Below are 23254 nucleotides of genomic sequence, written 5' to 3'. Positions count from 1 at the left end.
ACGGGGCCACCATCAGTTTGATGCGTCGTTGTTAGTGTGAAACGCCAAAAGAATCCGAATGTATAATACAAATCAGGGCGGTATAGTATATCTCTTATCCCGTTCAAATAGCGCTCGCAAAAAGTCACAAAGGTGTGCGGCGGCCGATGGGGGGGAATTACAGGCTACTACCCACATTGCATCACCTGCTGCCGTTGTGATCTTCCTCTGAATATAATCCGAACGACCAGTTTACCTCGACATTTATTTTTGACACGGTAACACGAATTCGGCCTCCATGTAGAGATGGAAGAATGGAAGAGATGGGCAGGAAAGACAGCACTGGGGTGGAAACCAAAAAGAAGACGAGTATTTTTTTTTTTTCTCTCCTGGAGAGGTTTTGATTTTTATGGGGTCTTGTGCACGGCGGAGAATAGGAGAATATGAGAGACCCCAGCCGAGAAGTTATACCGTGCGCATATAAATTGTAAGACTATGGGAAAGGAGAGGAGGTCTTAGCACAACAGGACAATGAGAGGGAGGGAATCACAAAAAAGCCGAAGAGATGAGGGTAATTAGGTAATCTTAATAAAAGAATGGGGAGGTAAAAAAAAGGGAAGAAATTGTAAGAAATTGAAGAAGAAGAAGACGATAGAAAAATGGGTGGGGGACTGGAGGTACCGCAGAAGAATCTAAACACAAGGAGGCGCTCCGAAACGAGTTTATACCATCAGTGAAACAGACATTTTGTGGCTTGCCTCGCAGCACCGCAAGAAGAGTACGCACACACACACACACACACACATATAATGGACGTGTATATTCCGGAAAAATAAGAAGTAGGAGGGAATGGGGCCTTGATAAAAACAATTTCCCATTAGCCTTGAATAATAATTAACTTTTGATCAAAATTCACAACGACCGAAAGCAGAGATGCAAAATGAGCCAAACACGTACATGGTCTTGCCCGATAATCAAGTCGAAGCTCATAGAACAACGTAGAAGCGTTTACATTGCCAAAATGCCAGTCTCTTCTCATCGGGCGAACAAATAGACCGAAACTGACGTCGGGAAAAGGCTCTCACGTTCCAAAGATCGAGCCGCTCCAGGACATTAAGATATCACATATGGACATGAGGGAATCAAAGAAAAGTTCTGTCAAAAAGAATTGCTATTTTTTTTTATTTTTCTATCCCCGGCACCGTCAACAAATAAAAAAAAACAAAACAAGAAATAATAATAAAAAAAAAGAAATCTAACCAATTCCGATGACTGACTGGGCGACCCTGTTGATGCGATAGTGTCACATGCGCATATAGCAAGGGCAAACAAACAACGCACAAAAAAAAAATACGCGAAATGCATAACCGATGGAATCGACAAAAGGAGCGAAGGAGGTCATCACTCCGTGCATAAACAGACGTGAAGCTTTTTTTCCCCTCACAATATACCGAGAAGCTTCTTGTTAGTCAAGGCAAGAAAAGAAAAAGAGATCGATTTTTATAGAGAAGGATATCATACGGAATATTATGTACGCTATATATATCGTTACACTCGTCGTTCGTGATTTCTTTTTGACCCGCTGCGCGTTCGCTTGTAGCATATTTTTCATCGATCGTGATTTTTGACTCCCTCTATCCTCCCGACGAGTTTTATTTGCCACGTTTCCGACGACTTTTGTGTTTACTAGAAGGAGAAGAAAAAAATCAAACGATCCCGGCATGAAAGAGGATGACGACCGTTCTCAGCAATTTCACAAGATTATTATATTCTTTAGAGAAATTATTTGAAAAAAAAAGTAAAAAATATTATTTCGAAACTTTGTTTAGTCGTTTTTTTTCTTTCCTTTTTTCCTTCAAGGAATCAACAACAAAAAAAGGACCTGGAAACATTTCGCCACGAACGAGCATCACAAAACAAGCCACTAAAAATGCAATACACACACAAAAGAAAAACAAGGAATATAAAGAAATAATAATAACAAAAAAAGGGAAGAAAAAAAACTCCCACAAAACAACAAGGCATTTTCCTGTTTAATTGACGGTTCTTTTGCCTTGACGGGTTATTGGTCACGGTAGAGTGGCGCCATTATATTTCCTCCCAGAAAAAAAAAACGAGAAAAACCCTTCTCGTCCTTCAATTTTCGTTAAAAATCAAACACATGGTTTGTGTAGCGTCGAGAAAAACGAGCGGCCGCCCGCCTCGAATGAATCAGCGTCTTCCAGAAAGAATTCAACAAGAAAAAAAAAAAAATAATAATAAAATAAAAGATGACGAGGAATTGCTTACTTTTTCTTCCTCTCTTTTTCCTTCCTTTTCAATCTGAAGGTTATTTAGATGAATAATGGGAGTTAGATTGTGTTTGTCCGTGTGCGAATGTGGAAATCCCCCAAACAAATGTTGAAATTAACCTTAAACACGTGCCAAATTTTGCGTTTTTAACATGTTTGATCGAATCTCGAACGGGCTAGCAACAACCTTCAAGCACGAAAACTCTAGCCCGCATTTCTGCCGTTCCGCTTGCCAAAAAAAAAACAGTATCACGATATTCGTAATGCGAATTGATTTCTCTAACTATTGAAATGACCCGAAAAGACAAATTCCCCCCCAAAAAAACCTGACGACTCTATTTCCACACGTGTACACTCTATTTGATTCGTTCAACACGACTTAAAACGCTATTGGATAAAAAAAAAATGTACGATATAAAATGTTTAAGTGCAGATCGGACAAAAGACGGGTTTCTCCGTCACAGTCGTTTCCTCGTTTTTTTTCTTCTTCTTCTTGTATTTTCTTTTCCTTCTCCTTTGATGTTGTGAATCCTCTGTGACAAATCCTTGGACAAATCAAAGGGTAGCAGGTGTACTACAACGGTACACCGCCAGCAACCATTATGCGATTCTATTTCTGTCATGTCGGGAAGTCGTTCAAATGCGGTGAAAGAAAAAAAGTTGTCCTTCTCAGCTTTATCTTCTATATCCTTATGTCCTTGTCTCTCTCTCTTCGTCGGTCTGCGGTTGTCAATTGTTCTCTGTTCTCATTGACCGCCCTCCAATCATTAGCCCATTCCGAAAGCCACTCGAGTCGATAAATAATAATTGGATAAACCAACAAGCAAACGAAACAAAAAACAAGAAAAAAAAAAAAAAAAAAAAACGAAAAATGATTACACAGACAGAGAGACAAGTCGGTTTACACGGGAATCTCGCAAGTCTAACCGCCTTATTATATATTTATTCGCTCTATATTTTTTAAAAATATTAAATGATATACAACGCGTACCCGTTGAACTTCTGACGGGTGTAATCCACACGATCTCAGCTTGAGGAAGCCATACCAAAATTGAAAGAAAAAAAAAATTGATATTAAAAAAAGTGAAAAAAAATACAACTCAAATAAAAAAAAGGAAAGGAGAGACGTCCATAGGGAACGAATGATGTAGTACGAAGGGGGGTAAAGGCTTTATTGCATTTTGATGTTGGACGGAAATCGGGACGCCTATCTTCACGCATCGTCCCTTCTGTGTGCAACACCTCTCCGCTGGCCGTTTCTCTCCCCATTAACTTGTTTAATGTTCAAAATTTTTTTTTAATTCCAAGCAGGGAGTTTCTTTTTTGTCTGCCGGTGCTCTCACTCGTCATCGCCTTATTATTTTTTCTCTCAATACTTTTTTTTTTAGAAAATAACACTCATCGAAATTCCGTATACAAAAGCTTCCGGTCTTTACGGTTCATTTTTTTGTGCATTAAAAAAAAGTTACATTTAATTCACAAAAACGGCTGCGCCAGACATATAGGACGGAGAAACGATCTAATAAAAATATTAGAAAATCATCATCATAATGGGAAGGAAAAAAAAAATTCCCTGTTGGGTTGGAATAATGTTGAGAGCAATAGCTTATATACGCTATATATTTACTAGCCGAACTGTTATATAGAGGTAGCAGGGACTCTCGGAACACGCCCTCCTCTTTTCACTCGTCTTTCTCCTCTCATCATCAAATGTCTACGTGCGGCAGATGGTTACTCTAAAAAAAGAAAGAAAAAAATTGGATCCGGTATGTGTACTCTCTTTTTTTGTTGTTGTAGTATAATATTTTTCTCCTTTATATTTTTTGCCTCGATCGTATTCACAGCGAACACGCAATCTCTTCTTGTCTGTGTGTGTACAGCGCGCGCATGATAGAATATTTAACTGACATCAGATAAACAACCCGAAAAAGTTTTTTTTTTTGCTCATACAAACACACCTCATCCAACCTATGGCGCACATTGAAAGCGCGCACGTAATCAATTATGATTAGATGAGAGGAGAATACATTTGATGTCTGTTTCTTTTCATTTCTATAGTATCTACTGCGCAACCTTACTCGGCATAATATAACCTTTTTTTTTCTCTCCCGTCGGCCCGTTGTGTGACGGAGGAATTGCCAACGATGAAAGACTCGCAGCTTTTATAGGAAAAGATGGCCAGCAGAGAGAGTTTCCGATTTCATGGTCAGCCGAAAGAAAGAAAAAGCTAACCGAAAGAAGAACCGATTCAAAGTCAGGACCGCGTGTAATCCGGAGGGTGGAAGAGAAGAGACGAGGGAGGACGACGTATACTATAATAACGGAATAGAAAAGAGAAGACGAAGCGGAGCAAGACATGTGCATTTGTATCCGTCACGATAGCCAGAAACATGTGCGCCCACCACATTGCGCTCGCTGGACTCTCAAACTGCTTTTTCGGTCCTGTGAATATACACCCGAGTTGCAATGGCAAGAAGATGAAAAAGCCAAGAAAATGGAGGTTACAGAGTACACGTTCAACATAAATTCTCATCTACTCCCCCCAACCCTCCAACCCAGGAGATGGTGTACAGAAATTGACTCATCTCATCTGCTCGTGGAAATTCATTCCAGATGACCGACTTGAAATTCAAACCGGATAGTATATAGATCTGAACTGTAACTAGCGTGCAGTACGACATCAGAACTGATTCGCCGTTGCGCAGATGTACACACAACAACACAGCCATATTTAGGAGCAGTTTTCTCGGGTACGAATACATAAAAATATTGTATAATGTAAACGCCGGCTGACAATGTTTTCGGGTGGCCGACATTTATTGGACGGAAATTAGGTGGTAGAGCCGCGGTCAGCAGCGCTGTGTTTGATCAATGCGATAGAAACACGCACCCGTTTTTTTGTATTTTGTTTTTTTATTTTGTCCTAAAATTCCACCCCCGCTTTTGTGAGTCTATAAAAATCGGGCGACTTTCCGACTTTCACGCATTCTCATCCGGCAACTTTTAAGTACACAAAACTCAGTTAATCACTCTCTCTCGGAAAAAAAATGTGTTTTGCTTCTTCTAACTGAAGCTTGGCTTATTACCTATACACACACACACACATACAAACTTGATGATTGCGCTGCATGTGTGGGTGCCCCTGGAATGGCCATATATCTCGGGCGTGAAGAGAGGGAAGCATGTCCCGAGGCAACTGCTCACAAATAACACGATTACAATTGACCACCTTTCACATCACGCGTGATAAAAGATTGGTGGCCTTCAATTATCGGTCGTGTGTGTGCAACAATGTTGGAAAGAGAAAAGAAAAAGAAAGAAGAAGAAGAAGAGTACAAACCGCATGTTCATTTACGACAGACCACGGTACGTTTCAAAGTCACGTCGTCGTTCCCTTGCAAAAGAAAAGAAAATAAAGAAAAGAAAAAAACAAACAAAAAAACTATAAACTACCGATACAATAATGATCATCACCCGGTTATTTTCCCTTCAACAACTATATTGTACGCCGGGAGTTTTTTTTCCCCGGTTGATCTATGATGGCTGTTGCGCGGCTGTTATCGCATATAAATCGAATCATTCTCCGTCACGAAATGTGGCACTCTGCACAGGAGCTCGAATTTTCAGTCGGAATATTATCCGTAGCGCGGACAATGTTTTTTGTTTTGTTTTTTTCGTTTGGCGTCGAACTATTTCCCATCGTCAGCCGGGCCGTTTCCGCCATCGTTCGGGAGAAATAACGCTCGGTTGACTCTCGGTTTGAGCTGATCAGCAGCAGTCAATGAGCAATAAACACGCATCAACCATTACGATCTGGTATTGCCTCAGCTCTCCGGATTGGCTCGGCACTCGACAAATAAAAATAAAATAAAAAAAGAGAGAAGGGGAAAAACAAAGTCTCGTTATAATCAGAACAATCCGAAAGTCATTCGAGCCGAGACAGAAAAAAAAGAAGAAAAATGTGTAAAGAAAATCGATTCGCCGATGCACTTCAATCACTCTTTGTCGTCGACGGGCCCCCACTCCTTTTACGCTCTAGTAGCTCCGCGCGCCAGTTATAAAGAGTGAAAGAAACTATTGCGTTATAAATACGGCTGACAATGTTTGCTTTCGGGACACATTTCCTCAAAAATAACGGTCGGAAATGTTGGACTGATGAATCAGTCAATGAGCGATAAACACGCATCAGCCATTACCATCGTCGTCACAACTGTATTAGACTATTGCCAGCCAGTAGAAGAGAGAGAGAAAAGTCTATTTAATCGCAATCTAAAACCATTAGAGGGGAACGCATAATAATAAGAGCGGGGCGGAATTGGAAACGAGGACAACTGCTGACACATTTCGTACGTTTTTCATAGTATCTCGAATTCAGCGACGATGACGACCATGTCAAAAGGCTTATCAGATAATGGAATCTTCTAACCTAGAAAAAACAACCAAAATGGGAATACTTGAAAAGTTTCGAAGAATTTTCCCATTTAATTGTCAGCCACTATAGAAGACGGGGAAATTCGAAAAGAAAAAAAGGCAATTTTCAGTCGCAGTTGGGTAACTTTCCGCCGACAAGTCTATAGGAGAGCTGTCATTTGGAATAGAAACGGCCATCAAAGTCTTGCAGGATACCAAAGTTTTCCCCAGAAAAATACGATAGACCCGAGTGAGATTCCTGTGAAATGAATCAAATGTCCAATCCAGATGGCAGCAGCAATCAGAGGCACTCGCTTCGCTCGCAGCCCTACAAGTGTGTGAGAGAGAGAGCAGAGAGCTCGATCGGTCCGTCCTTCGTTCCAAGGAAAGAAATCGAGAAGGAGCGCTCCTCCTACCACCGTATAGATCACAAGAGCTCCGCTTTCGGAAAAGGCAAAACCCCCCCATCTTTTTTTCTTCTTCCAACCAAACTCCCCTGAAAAAACACAAGAGAGAAAAAGAGACGAACAGAAAAAAAGAAAGAAAAAATTGGAATATAATCTGATATTAGGGTGGTCTTCCTTCTCATCCTGGGCGCTTGTCATCCTTTACATGAGGGAAACATGAAGTCCCCCACAGACCTGATGGTACACATGCACATATCTATGTATATGTGTGTATGTGCGCGCATTCGTTCAACCCAACAAAACGTGGGGGCAACGGGATTAGGTTCCGAACATGGACAAATATGCCGTCTGCCCGTCGCCTGCCCTTGATGTTTTGTTGTTGGTTTTTTTCCCCTCTTTGGTAAATATGTATTCCAGTTCTATTTTTTCTTTCTGTTCATATCCCTCCTCTAACTCTCACTATATCGTGGCTTTTGCGGTGGCTGATATATATCTCCTCATTACCAGCCAATATACTTTGGTTGCTCCAGTACAGACGATATAACGTTTCGGGGTTGTGTGTGTGTGTGTGCTTGTGTTCTGTCGATGGTGTGTATAGGATATGAGGTAAGCGATGCCTATGGGGGAAGTAACGTAACAAGGTTCCCTCGTTCCCCGATGCGTCCACCTGACTGCACTTTCTCAACGTTTTCTAATAGGGCGCCCACAATCGCTTATGACGCAACATCTGTGCCACACTCACATTATCGTCGTTTTTTTATTTTTCCTTTTTCTTTTATTTCGTTCGTTCACTCGATTTCGTTGGGCCCTGTCGCCGGAAACTTGTGGCCCGCGTTGATCCTGCATGATGCACGTCCAATGGCGAAGAAGAAAAGAACGACGCTCGACGTCGTTTTCTTATAATCTTCTCAATCACACACAAAAAAGAAATAAAGAAGAAAAAAAAGAGGAAGCTTCATTTCTTTACCAATGCTCCCACTTTTTCCCCCCTTTTGGTTTCTATGTGTATCCCCTGCGCTTTTTCTTCTTCTTCTTCTTCTCTTTTACATTTTCGCCCCCATTTTTCTGGGAAAAACGCCATTTGTTCAAAGCCCTCGCTGCTGCTGCTCTTCGTGTCCGCCTGCCTTGATATCGTTTCAATCTTTTCGGACCATTCTTTTGCGTCATCTCCGGCGTTCCCTTTTTTTGTTGTCCTCCCCCTCCCCCATCGAGTTTGTTCCCTCCTACGTATAGATATAATATACACTGTCTTTCTTATTCCCTATAAATCTTTTATATATTTTCTACGATTATAATACATTTGGAAAACAAAAATCGGGAAAAAAGAGAGAGAGAGAGAGAGAGAGAGAAAAAATGTTCATTTGTCCTTGCACTATCTCTCCTTATACACATAGACACGCCGCCCCGTTTGCCGAGCAGCCCAAACAACGGCACGATTTCCCGGAGCGGCGTGTTCACGCTGGCAGTGACAGCCGGCATTTAATTTCGTTCCTCCCTACTGGATATATATATATAACCGACTGAACTCTGGGACTCTCTCTCTCTCTCTCTTTCTCTTTCTCCCATAGAGAGAGCAAATGCATTGCATAGCAATACCCACGTGAATGGGTTCCATCATCCGACCCCTCCAGGTCCCTCACAAGAGCCGAGGGACCAAGAAGAGCTCAGGAAGAGCGAGAGCGAGAGAGAGGGGGCTTTATAAACGATCGACTTAGCATCTCATTCAGGGCCCCACAAATCAGTCACGATTTTTCTCGGAGCCTCCAACTTTTTGATGCCATCCATCGTTGTCATCGGCGGGGTGGAATGGAGGATCAAGGCAAAACAGAAAAGAGGGCGAGTATAGGGAGGAGTAAGAAAATATGAAAAGAATGAAGGAGGGACGGACCGGGACGGACGGACGGACGGCAGGCATATACATATCAATCCGTTATTCTAATTTCCAACAAGGCTATATAGCTGCTCTGGAAATCTTTCACCCCCCTCCGAAATCACTCCGCCTTCCACTGGTTAGCAGGAAGTATTAGATGATAGCAGTAGCGGCACAGTTCCATCATAATTGCTAAACAAACTGGGAATAAAATATAGCTGTTGTTGTTGTTTTTTTCTGGATTTTTTTGGGTTTGTTGCTTTTCCCCCTATACTTTCTTTGCATTTCAGGCTCTCACAGTATGTGCTGCTCCCACTGCTACCCCCCTCCAAAGCTTCTATCTCTTTCATCGTGTATGGGTCTGACGAGAGGAACTATGCTGGAGAAATGCTTTTTTTGTGTATATTTGTGTGCTGTTGTTCGGTGGTCACCCAAATGGGGAGCTAGAGAGAATATCAAGCAAAGAAAGAGAGGGACGGCCGAGAGTTGTGGGTTATTTCTGTGGTTTGACTATCAACTGCATCATTTCCTTGTCTGCCAGGAGAAGGGTCTCAGCCAGGAGGCCAAACAACCAACAACAAGAACAAAACAAAAAAAAAAAAAAAGGAACTTCTTCTTCTTGTATATCTCCCTGACCTTGTGATACAAGAGACGGGCAGCCCCCGACCGACCACAGGGATAGGCGCCGCCACCCAAACAGTCCAACAGCGCAACACTCTATAGGCAATATACATGTCCAAAAGCGTACGTATATATACATATGTACATGTGTACAAGCCAAAGCAATGCATTCGCTCTTATGATTATTAAATTCTTGGGCGCAGAGAGACCACGATCTTGTGAGTTTCTATACTACCTGTGGTGGTCGACGGTGAGCCAACCACCGCCCAGGTCGAGTGTGTGTATACAGAGAGAGAGAGAGGTGACGTGACCACCAACCTGCGGAATAACACTGGCGACATCCAATTAAGGCTCGACTCTGTAAGGGCAAAGTTTCGGCTGGGTATTTAGATTCTCTTAGATTCTATACTATGTATACGTGTGAGTGTGTGTGTGTGTGTGTGTAAGGTAATGAACCGCTGGCACATACAACACGGGCCTGTCGGAAATCATTATTCTTCTTCTTCGTCTTCTTTTCTCTTTTGAAAATATAAAAAGAATATAGTTGAGGATTTCGTGGCCAAAAGGTTATGGGAAAAGACCGCCGGCCATTTATTTGGACGCGGAGGGGAGAGAGAGAGAGAGAAATATATATGTATAGAGAATGAGAATATAACACTTGACGATCGCTTAAAAAAGCTCTGAACCTACTGAACGTTGTATATATACCTGGGCGCTAAAGAAAGAGAGAGAGAGACGATAATATAAAATTATAAGTGCTGAAGAAGAAAAAAAAAAAGAAAAAGAAGAGGGAACAGAGATAATAACAATCGGAATAGTGGGTCTGGATGTAGTTGAAAGAAGGCAACAAAAATGTCGAGGGAATGTAATAATAGTTTCCTGTGCCAATCTCCTTTTGATCTCTCGGCGATGAGTTTCTCATCGCATCTATTTCTGTCCGTCTCTTGAAAATATTTCAAAAAGGCAAAAGAAAAGAGAAAAAGAAAAAAGAAAAGAATAAAATATAAGAAACTGTAAAATCGAATTGATGTGTGTGTGTGTGTGTGTCACATTTATAACGAATGGAGAGGAGGCCATAGATTGTTTGCTAACGGAAAATATCCGCCCAAAAAGCGATTGGCTCCTTCTTTCTCCTCGCTTTTTGATTCCATTCTTTTATCTTATTGGACTGCGACAGTCTGAATGGGACCGGTAATGAGACGATTTAGCTCGCTGACGAGGGATCTCCAGCCGAAAATGATGAGATGCACAAGGTCTCTCCCCTCTCTATAGACTCTTTTCGCTTTGAGCCTCCATTCAACTGTAAATGGTCTTTTTCCTTCATCATCATCACCATCATCATCATCTCGCTTTTCCACTATTATACACTGTCTCTTTCTTGTGTGGTTGTGGTGCGCTCTCGCTGCCGGTTCATCTAGCAATCCCGAAACGATAGCTCCGAGGGACATACACGCGCGTATAGTCTAACCGACGAGACTCCAAATATTCTGAAGCAGCTCTCTCATCTAGCGCGCGGAATCACTCTCAACTTATTATAGACATCTGCTCGACTGCTGATGCTACCCCCCCCCCCCCCCCCCCTCTCCCCTCACGTGCTGCGGCGGTTTGCTTTGATCGTTAGAGACTGTGATGTCCGTCCGCGAGCAGTTGCCACACACACACGCGGAAGTAAAACTTGAGAGCGCGGTGCGAGCAAGATATGTACATATACTACAAGTTGCGTCTTATTCGCCCCAACACAAGGACTCGCTCAACTCGTTCATTCCAATTCAAAACTATCTGTCATCGTCCCGGATTTAATCTCATTTTTGCCACATCGCCGACAATGGATGCCCCGGCCGCTCGCTCTCTCGCATCCCTCACTTTTATTTTCTCTCTGCCTTTGACGTAACACACACACAACGTCGTTCTTCTTCCATCATCATCGTTTGCCCCCGTGTCTTCCTTTTTTTTCTTCCCCGATCGCTGCCGAGCAAACTTCCCCCGTCGCCTATTCCCTCCTGCGCAATTTTTATATCATTTTTCACACCCAACGAACTATCCTATCCCCCCCTTCCTTTTCTTTCGCCGCTTCCGGCTCTTCCATCAGTGTTCTGGCGACGATCGGGCCACCTCCCCCCTTCAATTTCATGACACACACACACACACATAGAAGGGGGGGGGATAAAAAAATGAATCAATGTTGCCATAGTACCTCCATTCTCTTCTTCCGCTCGTCCCCACCACCGCCACCATTATTTCCTTTTTGCATGTAATATTCACCACCTCTCCCTTTACAACTCTAACCCTCCTTCAAACTAAATTCCCTTTGATCCCGACTATTAGTTCCGTATAACGGCGGTGGCGGCCCCCCAACTCTCTCACACGCATAAACGCAGCGACAATAGAGCGGGCGCAGACAATGCGATATAGTGTGTGTGTGTGTGTGTGTGTTTGCTCCCGACAACATTGGCTCCCGACAAATCGAGTGATAAATGCATTTAAGCCGAGCGCAGGGCCCCGTTGCCTCTTATAACATCTCCCGACTCTTTTTCTTTTTTTCTCCCCGTTCTTTCCGTCCGGCTGGCACTGGCTGCTGCACGACGCAGTCTAACACACACACACAGCTCAGAGATACACGAACGTAACACACACACACACACAATGGCGACAAAAGATCAAGGGAAGGGAAGGAGGAGGAGAAGGAGGTTGCTCGGTTTCGTCGACAAAGATTTACTGCTCGTTCGCGCTCGGGTGAATCCCGCCGGTCGTCAGTCAGAAATCATCACAATCGAATCAATATCTGAGAGCTGCTAACCCCCCTCCTTTTTTTTTTTTTACTATCCCTCCCCCTTTTTTCGGACGTCCTTTGCCAGTGAAGAGGAGGAAGAAGAAGAAAAAAAAGGGGAAAAGTCAGTTCCTCATTGATCAAACCTTTTATGTCGTTTCGAACCGATTTATCAATTCCAACGGAGAAGAATTCACGAAGAAGAGAAAAAAAGAGGAGGAAAACGAATGACTCAGAGATCCATTCAAGTAATAATAATAGGCTACAAAAGAATTTAGGAGAGGAGAAAAAAAATAACAAGCTTTTTAGAAAAACGGATCCAAAGAAGAAATAATAAGAAGGGTTTTTTTTATTATTATTTTTTTAAAAAGAAATGAAAGAGATGAGATTAAAAATAGAACTTGAATGGTGGTGGTCTCCCCGGCATTTGCTGCCATACACACAACAAGAAGAGTGTCGTGTCATCCGTCATGTCACATGCCGTTGGACGACGTGGCATCCGGGTTTGACAGGTCAAACAAGATGTAATTGCCCCAGCCGAATGTCAAATAAAACAAGCTCAAAAGAAAATGGGGAAACTTTTGCCTTTTTCTTTGCGAACATATCGATGAAATACAACCGCTGTCGCCATTTCTCTCAGGTATATAATGTAAAGGCGCTATCATTTCGAATTCCGGATGAATCCGTCAATCCGAGAGACACGGAAAATGAAAAAATAAAATAAAATAAAATAGATTCCCTAGTTGCGCCATTGCGCCTTTCCTTAAAATATACGAGGCTATTACTATCAAGAAAATTTCGTGGTGAAGAAGAAACATAACACCTAAACACGAAAACAAAATGACGACGACGACGATGGAGCAATCAGAAGGAAAAGTTACAACACAAACGTTCTTCCGTCTCATTTGGTGCAAGCTGATAACAGTCGTGCCCAGTCTCCGGGTAAATAACAATAATAAAATAAGAGGAAGAAAAAAAAAGAAAAACTAGTATTTTTTTCTTTTCTTTTTCGGCCGGTAATTACACATTTCAGACGTGGAGGACACACACCAGCAGGAGGAAGGCCAAGTAGTTAACATATACTCTTTTGTGTAGCTATGTATATATTATATATATATGTGTAGATACGTTCTTACGCAAGTCCCGCGGCCGTATTTCTTCTCCTCTTTGCATCCGGACTGAGATATATACATAGGGAGAAGTAAAAAAAAAAAAGGGGGGTCGAGTTCAAGGTTATTTTATATTTACACCCTTATTCTCTCTTGCTTGTATGAACCAGAACCGAGTATAGAAGAGCGTTACGTGTTATTATTTATCCACTACCTTCTCCTCTGTTTTTTCTTTTTTTTTTTCTCTAATCTATAAAAGATATGTAATTTTTTGGGGGATTTCGTTTTTTTTTTCTTTCGTGGCTACTGGCCTCGAGTCCAGTAATTGCCGAGGCAATTGAACAAGCCCCCTGGAAGAGATAAGAGCTAGTTCTCAACAGTCAACAACAACTACCCAAAAGACCAGTTATATGTTACGTGTCGATGTTGCTGGACGTAAAATACGGGAGGCCTGATACTTTCGTGGCTCTTGTTTTTGTCTCGGAATTCGCTTGAAAAAGAAAGAAGAACAAATATGCAAAGTATCGTAGGCACGCCTTTAATTCTAGTGGTCGGGGGAAAAGAAAAAAACGGCAGGCTACAACAACAATAGTCACAAGCGATACACATTGGTGGTATACCCCAAAATGGGTTGCCTAAACCAAACGCGTGTGGTTAATTACGTCAAACCGCCGATCGTGTGTATAGCGTCGCTATAGTCTTTTCTCTCTCTCTTTCTCTCGCTTGGTGTGTGTTTTCACACAAGTAACCCATGCTCTCTACGGTTCTTCACCGGACGAATTCGGTAGGATAATCGCCGGTCTATCCATCAAGGAGCGCCCATTGTATTTCGGTGGACACTGGTATTACTCTTCGTCCCGGTTGGCGTGCACCGCCGCCATATTTGCCCACCTTCTTCTTTTTTTTTTTTACAAAAGAGTTTTCACACGAAAAAAGCGTTTCAATGGGACCGGCTGCATTGTTTAGTTTATATAGAATATTATACACATTCTTCTTCTTCTTTTCCAAGCTCTCTTACACAAGTGATATGCGCACACGATTTCACAAGACTATGTCCAGTTGTCCACCAGCAGCAGCTTTGAATCATCGACTATTATTGCCCAATACGTCGCCATGAGCAAAGTTTTTTTTTCTCTCTACGGCGTCGTGTACGATAATTGACGAATACATCATATATAAGCTGGGGGTAGTAAATAGACGAAAAAAAGAGTCGGAGCTTTCGTGACCATCGGCCATCTGGGCCAGCAGCAGCAGCAACGCTATGCTGGACTTGCGTTAAGACGTATACACACTAGCACGCGATCCCGGGTTTTTCCCATTTTGTCCTCGCAGCAAACTGTTAACTCGTCAAAGGTTTTTTTTTTCGTCCATCCAATTATTCATTTTAATTTATCGGTTTCTTTTTTGCCCCCCTTCTTATCGATCGATAATCCCGTCGTTGCGCTTTTGTGAACAGGTTGAGGATATCTCCTTGCAAATGCAGCAGAGACAAGTCATCGGGATGACATCAGCAGTCTCTAGACATGCACGTTCAGTCACTCAACTCGGTATTTTTCTTTCGCCACGAAATAAGTTTATTATATTTTTCTTTTTTGTACGGGGAGGGAAGCAACAAGAGACTTTCTTTGATAGTGTCATCATCAACCGCGAAGAAATGTGCCCAGGCACCCAGCACACTGCGAGCTGTAGACTCGGTTACCTTTTTTTTCCTATTCAATCCGCTCATATCCGCCCTGGCATTTTTCAATAAAGTTTTGAAAACACGTCACGGTTTGATTCATTCCGGGCATATCTCCTTAACCAACCCCCTTGGAAGACGACCGTGAAAGAATTTTATTTTCTCTCTCCCGTGGAAGAATTGAGCCGCAAGATGCGGGGGTGGTATAGGGAAGAGAGAGAGAGAGAAAAAAGAGGAACTAGGAAATCGCCTTGTCCGTGATTATTCAGTCGACAGCAAATGTCATCATTCACATAATTGAACCTTTTCATTTCCCTTGGCGCCGCGTACACATTTTTCGTTCAACGGGATGTGACAGTGATTTTATTTCTCGTTCCGATCAAATGAAAAGCGCCTACCTTTTTCGACTATAATTTTAAATCGTTTAGTTGGTTCAAATATTACTTGAATCATTTGAAACGACAAAATAACCCAAAAATAGAAAACATCAACAACAAAAAAGATCAACTTGTTTCCCTTTTTTTTCTTTTTTCAAAGACGGTTGTTGGTGTGTTACAAGTTAAATCGAATGTTATTGGCGGAAGGTGGAGGGGAAGGGAAAAAACAAACTTGGGCGTTGACATGCCTCATCCTCCTCACCCGACTGTTGAATTGAAAACGGGAGAATTGCGCCCGGCGATGATTGAATTCCTTTTTCCAATTTTTGTGTCGGACGTCTCCGGTGTCGTATAACCAATTCCTTTTTCCATAGGGAGACGGTTGAATGACTCCGTCCAGTCAAGTTAGACGCCAATGAAGTTATTGCTAGTATAGTGACTGCTGCGCTCCTCGGGCTCAGAATAAGGGCAAATTCAATAAACTCCCGATGTATCTTTTCCTCTTTTTTGGGAGGTCCCTTCCTATTCACCCTTATCGGAAATAGTAAGGTCCCCCGGATGGATGTACTAGGGCAAACGTGTACACAGTACACACACACGAGGACAGAATAAAGGAAAAAAAAGGATCGAAAAAAAAACAGCCATGAGCGACCAAAAAAGAAAAAAGAAATGAAAAACTCGGGTTGGCTAAAGTAATAAACGTCAATCGATTTTTGCCTGTACCCGATGGGATAATATACAAGCGAGAGTGGCACAACACATCAGAGCGCATTTGAGGCAAATGTCTAGAGGGATGATGTGTGTGTGTTTTACAACATAGATACACACAGCACACACACACGACGGCCGACATTTCATCGTCTCTCTCTGCCCTTTTTAGCAGATATCATTTGGAGATCTTTCAATCGTATCGTCACGTACCCAAATATATATTGACTTTCTGGATCTAGTGGGGTCCTTTCGATTCGGGCTTTATCTATTCGGTGGGGAGGGGGGGAATAGAAGAAGGCGGTGTCGTCTATTTATACAGCAGACCACCCCCGGTTACATTTTCACGAGTCTGGTTTTGTTTTCGACCTCCTTCTTCTTTCGTTTCCCGAATGTTATCACGTCAATCCTCGGCTACTAGTCGATGAGATCCAAACTACGGGGAGAAAAGATCTCCCCGCAAAGCGGTCCCATGCACATATACAACAAGACCTACAAAGAGGAGCGACTGGTGAGGATCGATCGAGGGGGAGAAAGTGGAAGAGTAATAACAATTCACGAGGTCTTGTATGTACAGCAGTGCTATTACCTTTCTCCTTCTCTCTCTCTCTCTTGATCGAAAACATGTTGGCGAAGGCTAAATATCAAGCGAACGAGAGGAGAGGCCGATCGATCGTGTAGACTACTGAAAGCCGGAGGCAACGGACGCGGACGCGCGAGTTGGAGGAGGAAGAACGCCGACGGAGAGAGGAGCAAAATCACGTTCATCCTAGAGCTAATGCCAGTTAATTCTCGCGCAAGTCGAGCTGCTACGCTGTCGGTGTGAGAAACCTTTCATTAGGGAAACAGTCTAAGAGGCAGACAGAGAGGAAATCATGCTGTATTTACAATGTCTAAAAAAGAAGAATAAGAAAAAACCAAAGAAAATAAAAAGAAGAAAGAATCTCGTCTGGCGGAAGTGCGTTGCGATGTCGTGAGGCCAGCGGGATTAACGAAAGAGAACGTTAAAGAAAGTCGGGAGGGAAGAAGAGAGAAAAACAAAATAACAACTAAAATATATATAAGCAAAAGAAAAAGAATACCTTTTCCATCACGTCATCGTGATGGCCCAGCAACGAATGTTAAAAGAGTTTGAGAAAAAGCCTTAACGCTGAAGCAATATGCAATTGGCGTGACTGCGGTTCATCTCTTCTGGAAACTCGTCGTCGTCACTCTGATTCTCACTTCCCAGGATATTAGAAAATAAAAGAACCCAAAACATAATACGAAAAAAAGGGAGAGAAGGCCAAGAGAATCTAAAAGAAATATGAATCAAAAAAGAAAATAAAGAAAAAGACAAAAATAAGCTTTTGATAGAGCTCAATGTCAACGGCGTTTGGAGTCGAGCGTAACGTCGAGGTACTACGATTGTGAGCATCGCCCACGCCTACAGGCAAAAGAAATTTTTTTTTTTTGTGTTTTGTGTTTGTCTTGACTTTGAACAATAACATTTCTGATTCCAGGAATATTATAAGAACAAGCGTTGAAATCGCTTCAACTGATTGTGATTCTCTCCCTATTCAGGGCCACTGGTTGTCGTGTGTCGAGATTAAACTATAGTACAGTAAACAATAGTTCCTCTCCTTTTTTTTCCTGTCCAGCGCAAGAAACAAAAAACAAAAAAATCGAGATGAGAACCAATTACATGACAGTAACTAACGTAGATTGTATTCAGCTACTGTCACGGCAACTCGGTCGTAAAGGGGGGTTTGATGGTAGGTGGAGTCTAGCGCAATTACCATGTTTCCTGGAGTTCTCTTTGGACGTTTCACAATAGCTCTTGGGGAAAAGGGGGGACGGGGACGGGGGTCTGTCATCATCAGCTTTTCCCTTAGACTCTCTCCTTACTGCTTTGCTGCTGCTACTGTGCTACTCTCTCACCTCCGCGTGACATGACGCATTGGGAGAGAGCAGCAGCCCTGGGAGACGACGATGACGCTGAATCAGCCCCCCAAAAAGAGAAGAGCGGGGGGCGCGCGCGTGGTCACCGAAGCGAAATCCATCGTGCACAGTGCTGATGTATAGTGTCGCTCCACTTGGCGATGTCATAGAAACTGGTCACAACGTCAATCAACTTGCACTCTCTCTCAGTCTCCGTGTTTTCCTTAGTCTCTATATGTAGCGAAGCTCATTACTTACTTTAGCCCATGTCTGCCAAGTTGTTTCCTTTCCCTTGTAAACCCTCTGACGTGTACTCTATATCCCCTGCATGCGTTTAGATATATATTCTTGAGCTTGCGCTACTACATCTAATAGATAAGGTTAATGAATTGGGTAATCCATACAGCCAACGCCATCACACTTATTATTTCTTCGGGGGGGCTTCCCCTCTCCTGCCAACACGACCAAATCAGCCGATGGCCGATTTGATCCGGCTTCGATTGTATCCGCTATGGATTCTTTTCGGGAACCCCGCAACGAACCCGCTCTGTCACGCAACGCGTCCACCGGACTTCAATTCGTAATATCTTCTTAGACACGGCTCGACAATAATGGCCGACGACTCTACAGCACAGCAGAAAGTTTTATTAAGGCGAAAAGGAAGTTCCTTTTCAGTGATCTATTTTTTTGGGGGGTGGGGTGGGGGGTAAATTACCCCAAAAGTTCCCTCTCTCTTTGAATGAGTGAGGAAGAGAGTTGTGCGGATCGGGCAGACGGGCAGACAGGGGCCGAGGGAGAGGAAATGAGTAACGAAGCTTGTTTCTCCTCAGCTCCCAAGGAGAAATACTGTAATGTTTTTCCTTCTTCTGTTGCTGCTTGGCCCTATTTCTCGGGGAGAAAAGGATTGATGTTCTCTGGTGGCCAATCCAATTTCTGTGGTCACAACGACATTCTAACAAAAACATCCAAAGGAATAAGGACGCGAGGGAGAACGATGACGAACCCTTTCGTGTGATGTAGCGCTAATGACGGGGTTTTCTGGCCAGTTGGAAAATTTAATAAATTGTTATGCCTTCTTCTTCTCTCTCTCTCCCCCATTTTCTCTTCTTTTTCTTCTGTGCATTGTATAGTCAATATGGTCAGTAGACAAAGTTCCCCTGTCATTTGCTTTTGTTTCTTTCCCTTCGCAGTCCTTCCTCTTCTTAATGATCGCTTTGTACTGGAACGACTGCAGTTATTACAAGCCGAAACTGCCCTGCATAGAAGGGGAGGGCAGTTCGCCTCGTGAGCGTGAAAGCCCCAAGACATTCGATGCATTTAACGACTAGTCATGCTGTATATTATGCGCACACAAACGGACAGGCGAGAGTAGCGGGGTAAAATATATCTAGAAACGCCTCGAACAACTATAAAAATGTGATTGAAGGTAACTCACTTTTCTAGCCCGTCCCTGGATGCGAAATTACGTCAGGGCTAGAGGAAGGGGGATTACATTTATTTCTCTCTCTTTTTTTTTCTTGGAAAAAAACGGGTTACAATTTATTTTACGACACCTTCAATTTTTATTTTTCTCGAAAAAAAAAAGGAATAAATGTGAAATAAATTAAATCGGGGGACTCGACGAAGGTTTTTCCCGTTTACCATTACCACCCCCCTCCCCTCAACGGGAGAACTGAGAATTAGTAGGGAAAAAATACTTTTGTAATTAATTTATTACAAAAAAAAAAAAAAAAAAAAAAAAAAAAACTCAGGCACGGAAAGGCAAAGACGTGGGAAAACGGCAGCGGTTATATGGCACGAGATCGCCAAGTTCGAAAGCTCCCCGATCGGTCGCTTCCCCTCACAGACGCCATAGAGCGCAACTTGCTATTAAAGAAGTTCCTCGTTAAGAAAAATAAAATAAAAATCGACAATATATCCAGCAGCTGAAGGCCCATTTCTCTTAACGTTGGGAAACAATTTTCTGTATCCGAGAAGACGAAAAAAGGTATGTACAACGAAAACAAGTCGAAATCGAATAGTTGCTTCCACTCTGAACGCATAGAAAAGTCTCATCTCGTACGCGCGTATACGCCACACAGACAAATAAAAACCGTGAGTTTATGGATTGGCTGGGGGTAGTACAGGACTGATTATAGAGCAAAATGGGCTTATCATTATCTTCCGGCTTGAAAACAAATTTGATGGGGAGACTGGGAGAAGACAAAAGGAGAAGAGGCTTTGGCTCTTCCACCACCACCACCATCAAGATTGCAGACATTATAATACTCTGACTGCTTTCATTAAGCTTCTTCCTTCTCCTTATAGAGCCGCCCAGGCATTAGACTATACGTGCGGTGCAGCTTCTACTGGAGCCAAATGACGCAACCGACAAGGTTAAAGAGAAAGCGTTTAGAGCTTAAGTCGTAAGAAGAGCCATCAAGAGGATCTTTAGTCCAATTGGAGACCGTAGTATTTCATATTGGCCCACACACGCACACCTTATAACGCTGCCTCATTATGTTTAGTTTTTTTTTACGACCAGAGTGCTGGGTGTATATTCTGTATATAGCTTCGAAGGGAACGTCCACAAACTTTTTGGCCTGGCATACACCAAAAAATAAAAGAGGGAAAAGAAGAAAAAGGGGAAAAAAGAGTGATGGGACTGGGTCGATTCCCCTCCAAAAAACATTGGAGCAATGACGTGCCAGTTGCATGCGGAGCGCACTGTTTTTCACCGTCCTCTCCCGTCTTCAAGTACTGCTCGTAAATTGGAGCCATCTGGGCTTACATTTTTATGTTCGACACTTTCCTTCCTCCTCTCCCTGCTCCCCCCCCCCCCCCCCCCTTTTCTGCGCTATTACGTCTCCTCGGCCCGTGAAATCAAGTGACCCACGCACGCACCTCCCCGCATTGCAAATAGAGAATAATGCAGGGCAATACTACATCCCCGAGTAGAGTGAACTTCTTTATTACATTTCGTTTGATCCGCATCACTTTATACGAGAGCGCAGCGATTTCAGGGCAAGACTCGCAGAAATCAAACGCCCAAGATCCGCCCAACTGTTTGTGCGGTTCGCGCTATGCTACTCTGGACGACTTCCGGGGACAGTAGAGAGCGATTTGATAAGAAGAAGAAGAAGAAGAAGAAAAAAAAAATATAAATGAATAATACTTCAGTCAGAACATCGTCTATCTCTTTCTCTCTCAGTCCTTCTTTGAAATCCGGAGAGGATGATGTCTCCGTTCCCAGTCAACTGCTGGGAGAAAACGGTAATTACGCCCATTCGATCAAGAAGCTTCATCTTTCTCGATCTCAAGTTGAATTTAATACTTTTCAACATGCCTTAAGAGAAGAAAAAATAAAATAAAACGGGATAAAATACAGCAAACAAAACAAAGCAAAAACAGATTGAATGAAGGTACGGATGTAAATGCAATCTAAAAGTAAATTCAAGCAGTTTGAATAAATTTCTCTCTCGACCAGTTCTTTCTTGTCTGAATAACTTGTGAAAGATGAAATGCACGCAAATGAAATACGTCATTCAAAATAGACTGGAATCGATCCGCTGGCGCATTAGTCGTGGGAGATCTATACTACACGTATGTAAGTTTTAGAAAGAAAACACGTTCGAAAATGCTGTCGAGTAGCAAATAGATTATTCCCGTCTCGCTGTGCGTGTGTGTCTTGTTCTTTTTGCTTCGACTACGCCCATCACGCTCGCACACGTCGACGCACGCTTGCCTATGTACCTGAAGGATATAATACATACACAAGCGGAGACTACACAAGTGTGTTTTGACTATTCAAATTAATTTGTGTGACATGGGATGTTTCGGTGCATACACCTACCAAGAAATTTAAGAAAAGAAAAACAACTTGCAACTATAATACCGTACACTCATCGTCTCGTGTTTGCTTTGGATGAATAACAAGACACAGAGAGCGAAGCCAGGGAGACATCGACACTACAAAAGTTTTTTTTAGTAAAAAGTGAAGGGTAGAGAAAAGGAGACGGTTGTTTGAAAAATGCAAAGCTTCACTTGACAGTGCCCATTCTTTGGTCGTGCACTCATCATTCTTCAAACTCGGGGAGAGAAAAAAAAAACTCTTGTCAAAGTGTGATGGTAAACAAACGTCATCGAAGGTTCCTAGAAGTACGCTATTCCAGGCTGTCGAGGGAGAAAAAAATAAAAAATAATCGAATCAATAATTCAACGGTGAAGCAACAACAGCACAGTTATTCTCTTTGCATCATGCTTGGCACCTATTCACGATTGACGTTGTTTTCCGTTTGCCGGCTGCCAATGCTGACCAAATGGAATGGAACATTTGGCAAAACACAAAAGTTGAGCCCAAAGTGTTAAATACAACCTTTATGCGTCGAGAGGAGGACGTCGGTTTGCTCAACTTACTATAAATATTTTCTTACCGAAAGAGCAGAACGTGTCACATCCATCTCTTCCTCTCCTACAAGGAAACAACACAATGCAATGCGCTTTAATCATCGCCTGAAAACATATGTATTGATTCTTTGTCTTTTGTTTTCCTTTTATAGGTGGCAGTCGAGAGCTGAACCAACCCTGAAAAAGGTGGGATATTTTTACTGTGGTACTGTGAGAAAATTGATCATTAAATCAATACAAAGTTACAAATCACTAAATCATACTATATTTCAGCTCTACGTCCTTTCTGTGTTTCTTCGAATAAATTTGTTTTCTTATATGTACGTTTGCTATATAAAAATTTGTTTATAAAAAAAAAAAAGAAAAAATGTGTTCGCAAAAGAAATGTTAGACAAAATAATAATAATGCGCAAAAATAAAAATAAGAACGTCAAGATACGTTGGTCTTGCTCGCATGAGGTAAAGAGTTGGAAGAGTGGATCCCGGAGAATTTAAAATTCAGCAGAAGACGCTAAAAGACTACAAAAAGTATAATAAATGGTTGTTGTCGAGATCAAGAAATCCTGAGCGCAACAGATTTTCGGTTCCACTCCCTTTCTCCGTCTAAAGTATCTATGCTACGACGAACAGATGCGCACGAATCCGATTTTCAATTTTTGGCCAAAATATGCCACACCAGAAAACATAAGGGTCAACCCCTGTTTCATTTGGGACACATAAACATGATCAAC

The 23254-nt window shown here is 42.4% G+C and overlaps 1 protein-coding gene across 2 annotated transcripts in view; it reads right to left on the bottom strand.

Annotated features, from left to right (window-relative positions):
* The window catches only part of LOC124209660 (cysteine and histidine-rich protein 1-like), a 74155-nt gene that overhangs the window by 47765 nt on the left and 3136 nt on the right, over window positions 1-23254 (bottom strand). Inside the window, exons 9-10 of one of the 2 annotated variants that reach the window (XR_006881026.1) lie at window positions 16807-23254; window positions 1-16725 (exon numbers count right to left, since the gene is read on the bottom strand). The exon at window positions 1-16725 is cut by the window's left edge and continues 47765 nt beyond it. Coding sequence is in view for 1 of the 2 variants with exons in the window: in XM_046607755.1 (XP_046463711.1) it covers window positions 23227-23254 (28 nt within the window). In the remaining variant the exon portion in view is untranslated. The other variant, XM_046607755.1, reaches the window with a different exon arrangement.

The sequence above is a fragment of the Daphnia pulex genome, chromosome 2 (genome assembly GCF_021134715.1).
Source record: "Daphnia pulex isolate KAP4 chromosome 2, ASM2113471v1".
NCBI lineage: Eukaryota > Metazoa > Arthropoda > Branchiopoda > Diplostraca > Daphniidae > Daphnia > Daphnia pulex.
This window is presented reverse-complemented; position numbering and strand designations above follow the sequence as displayed.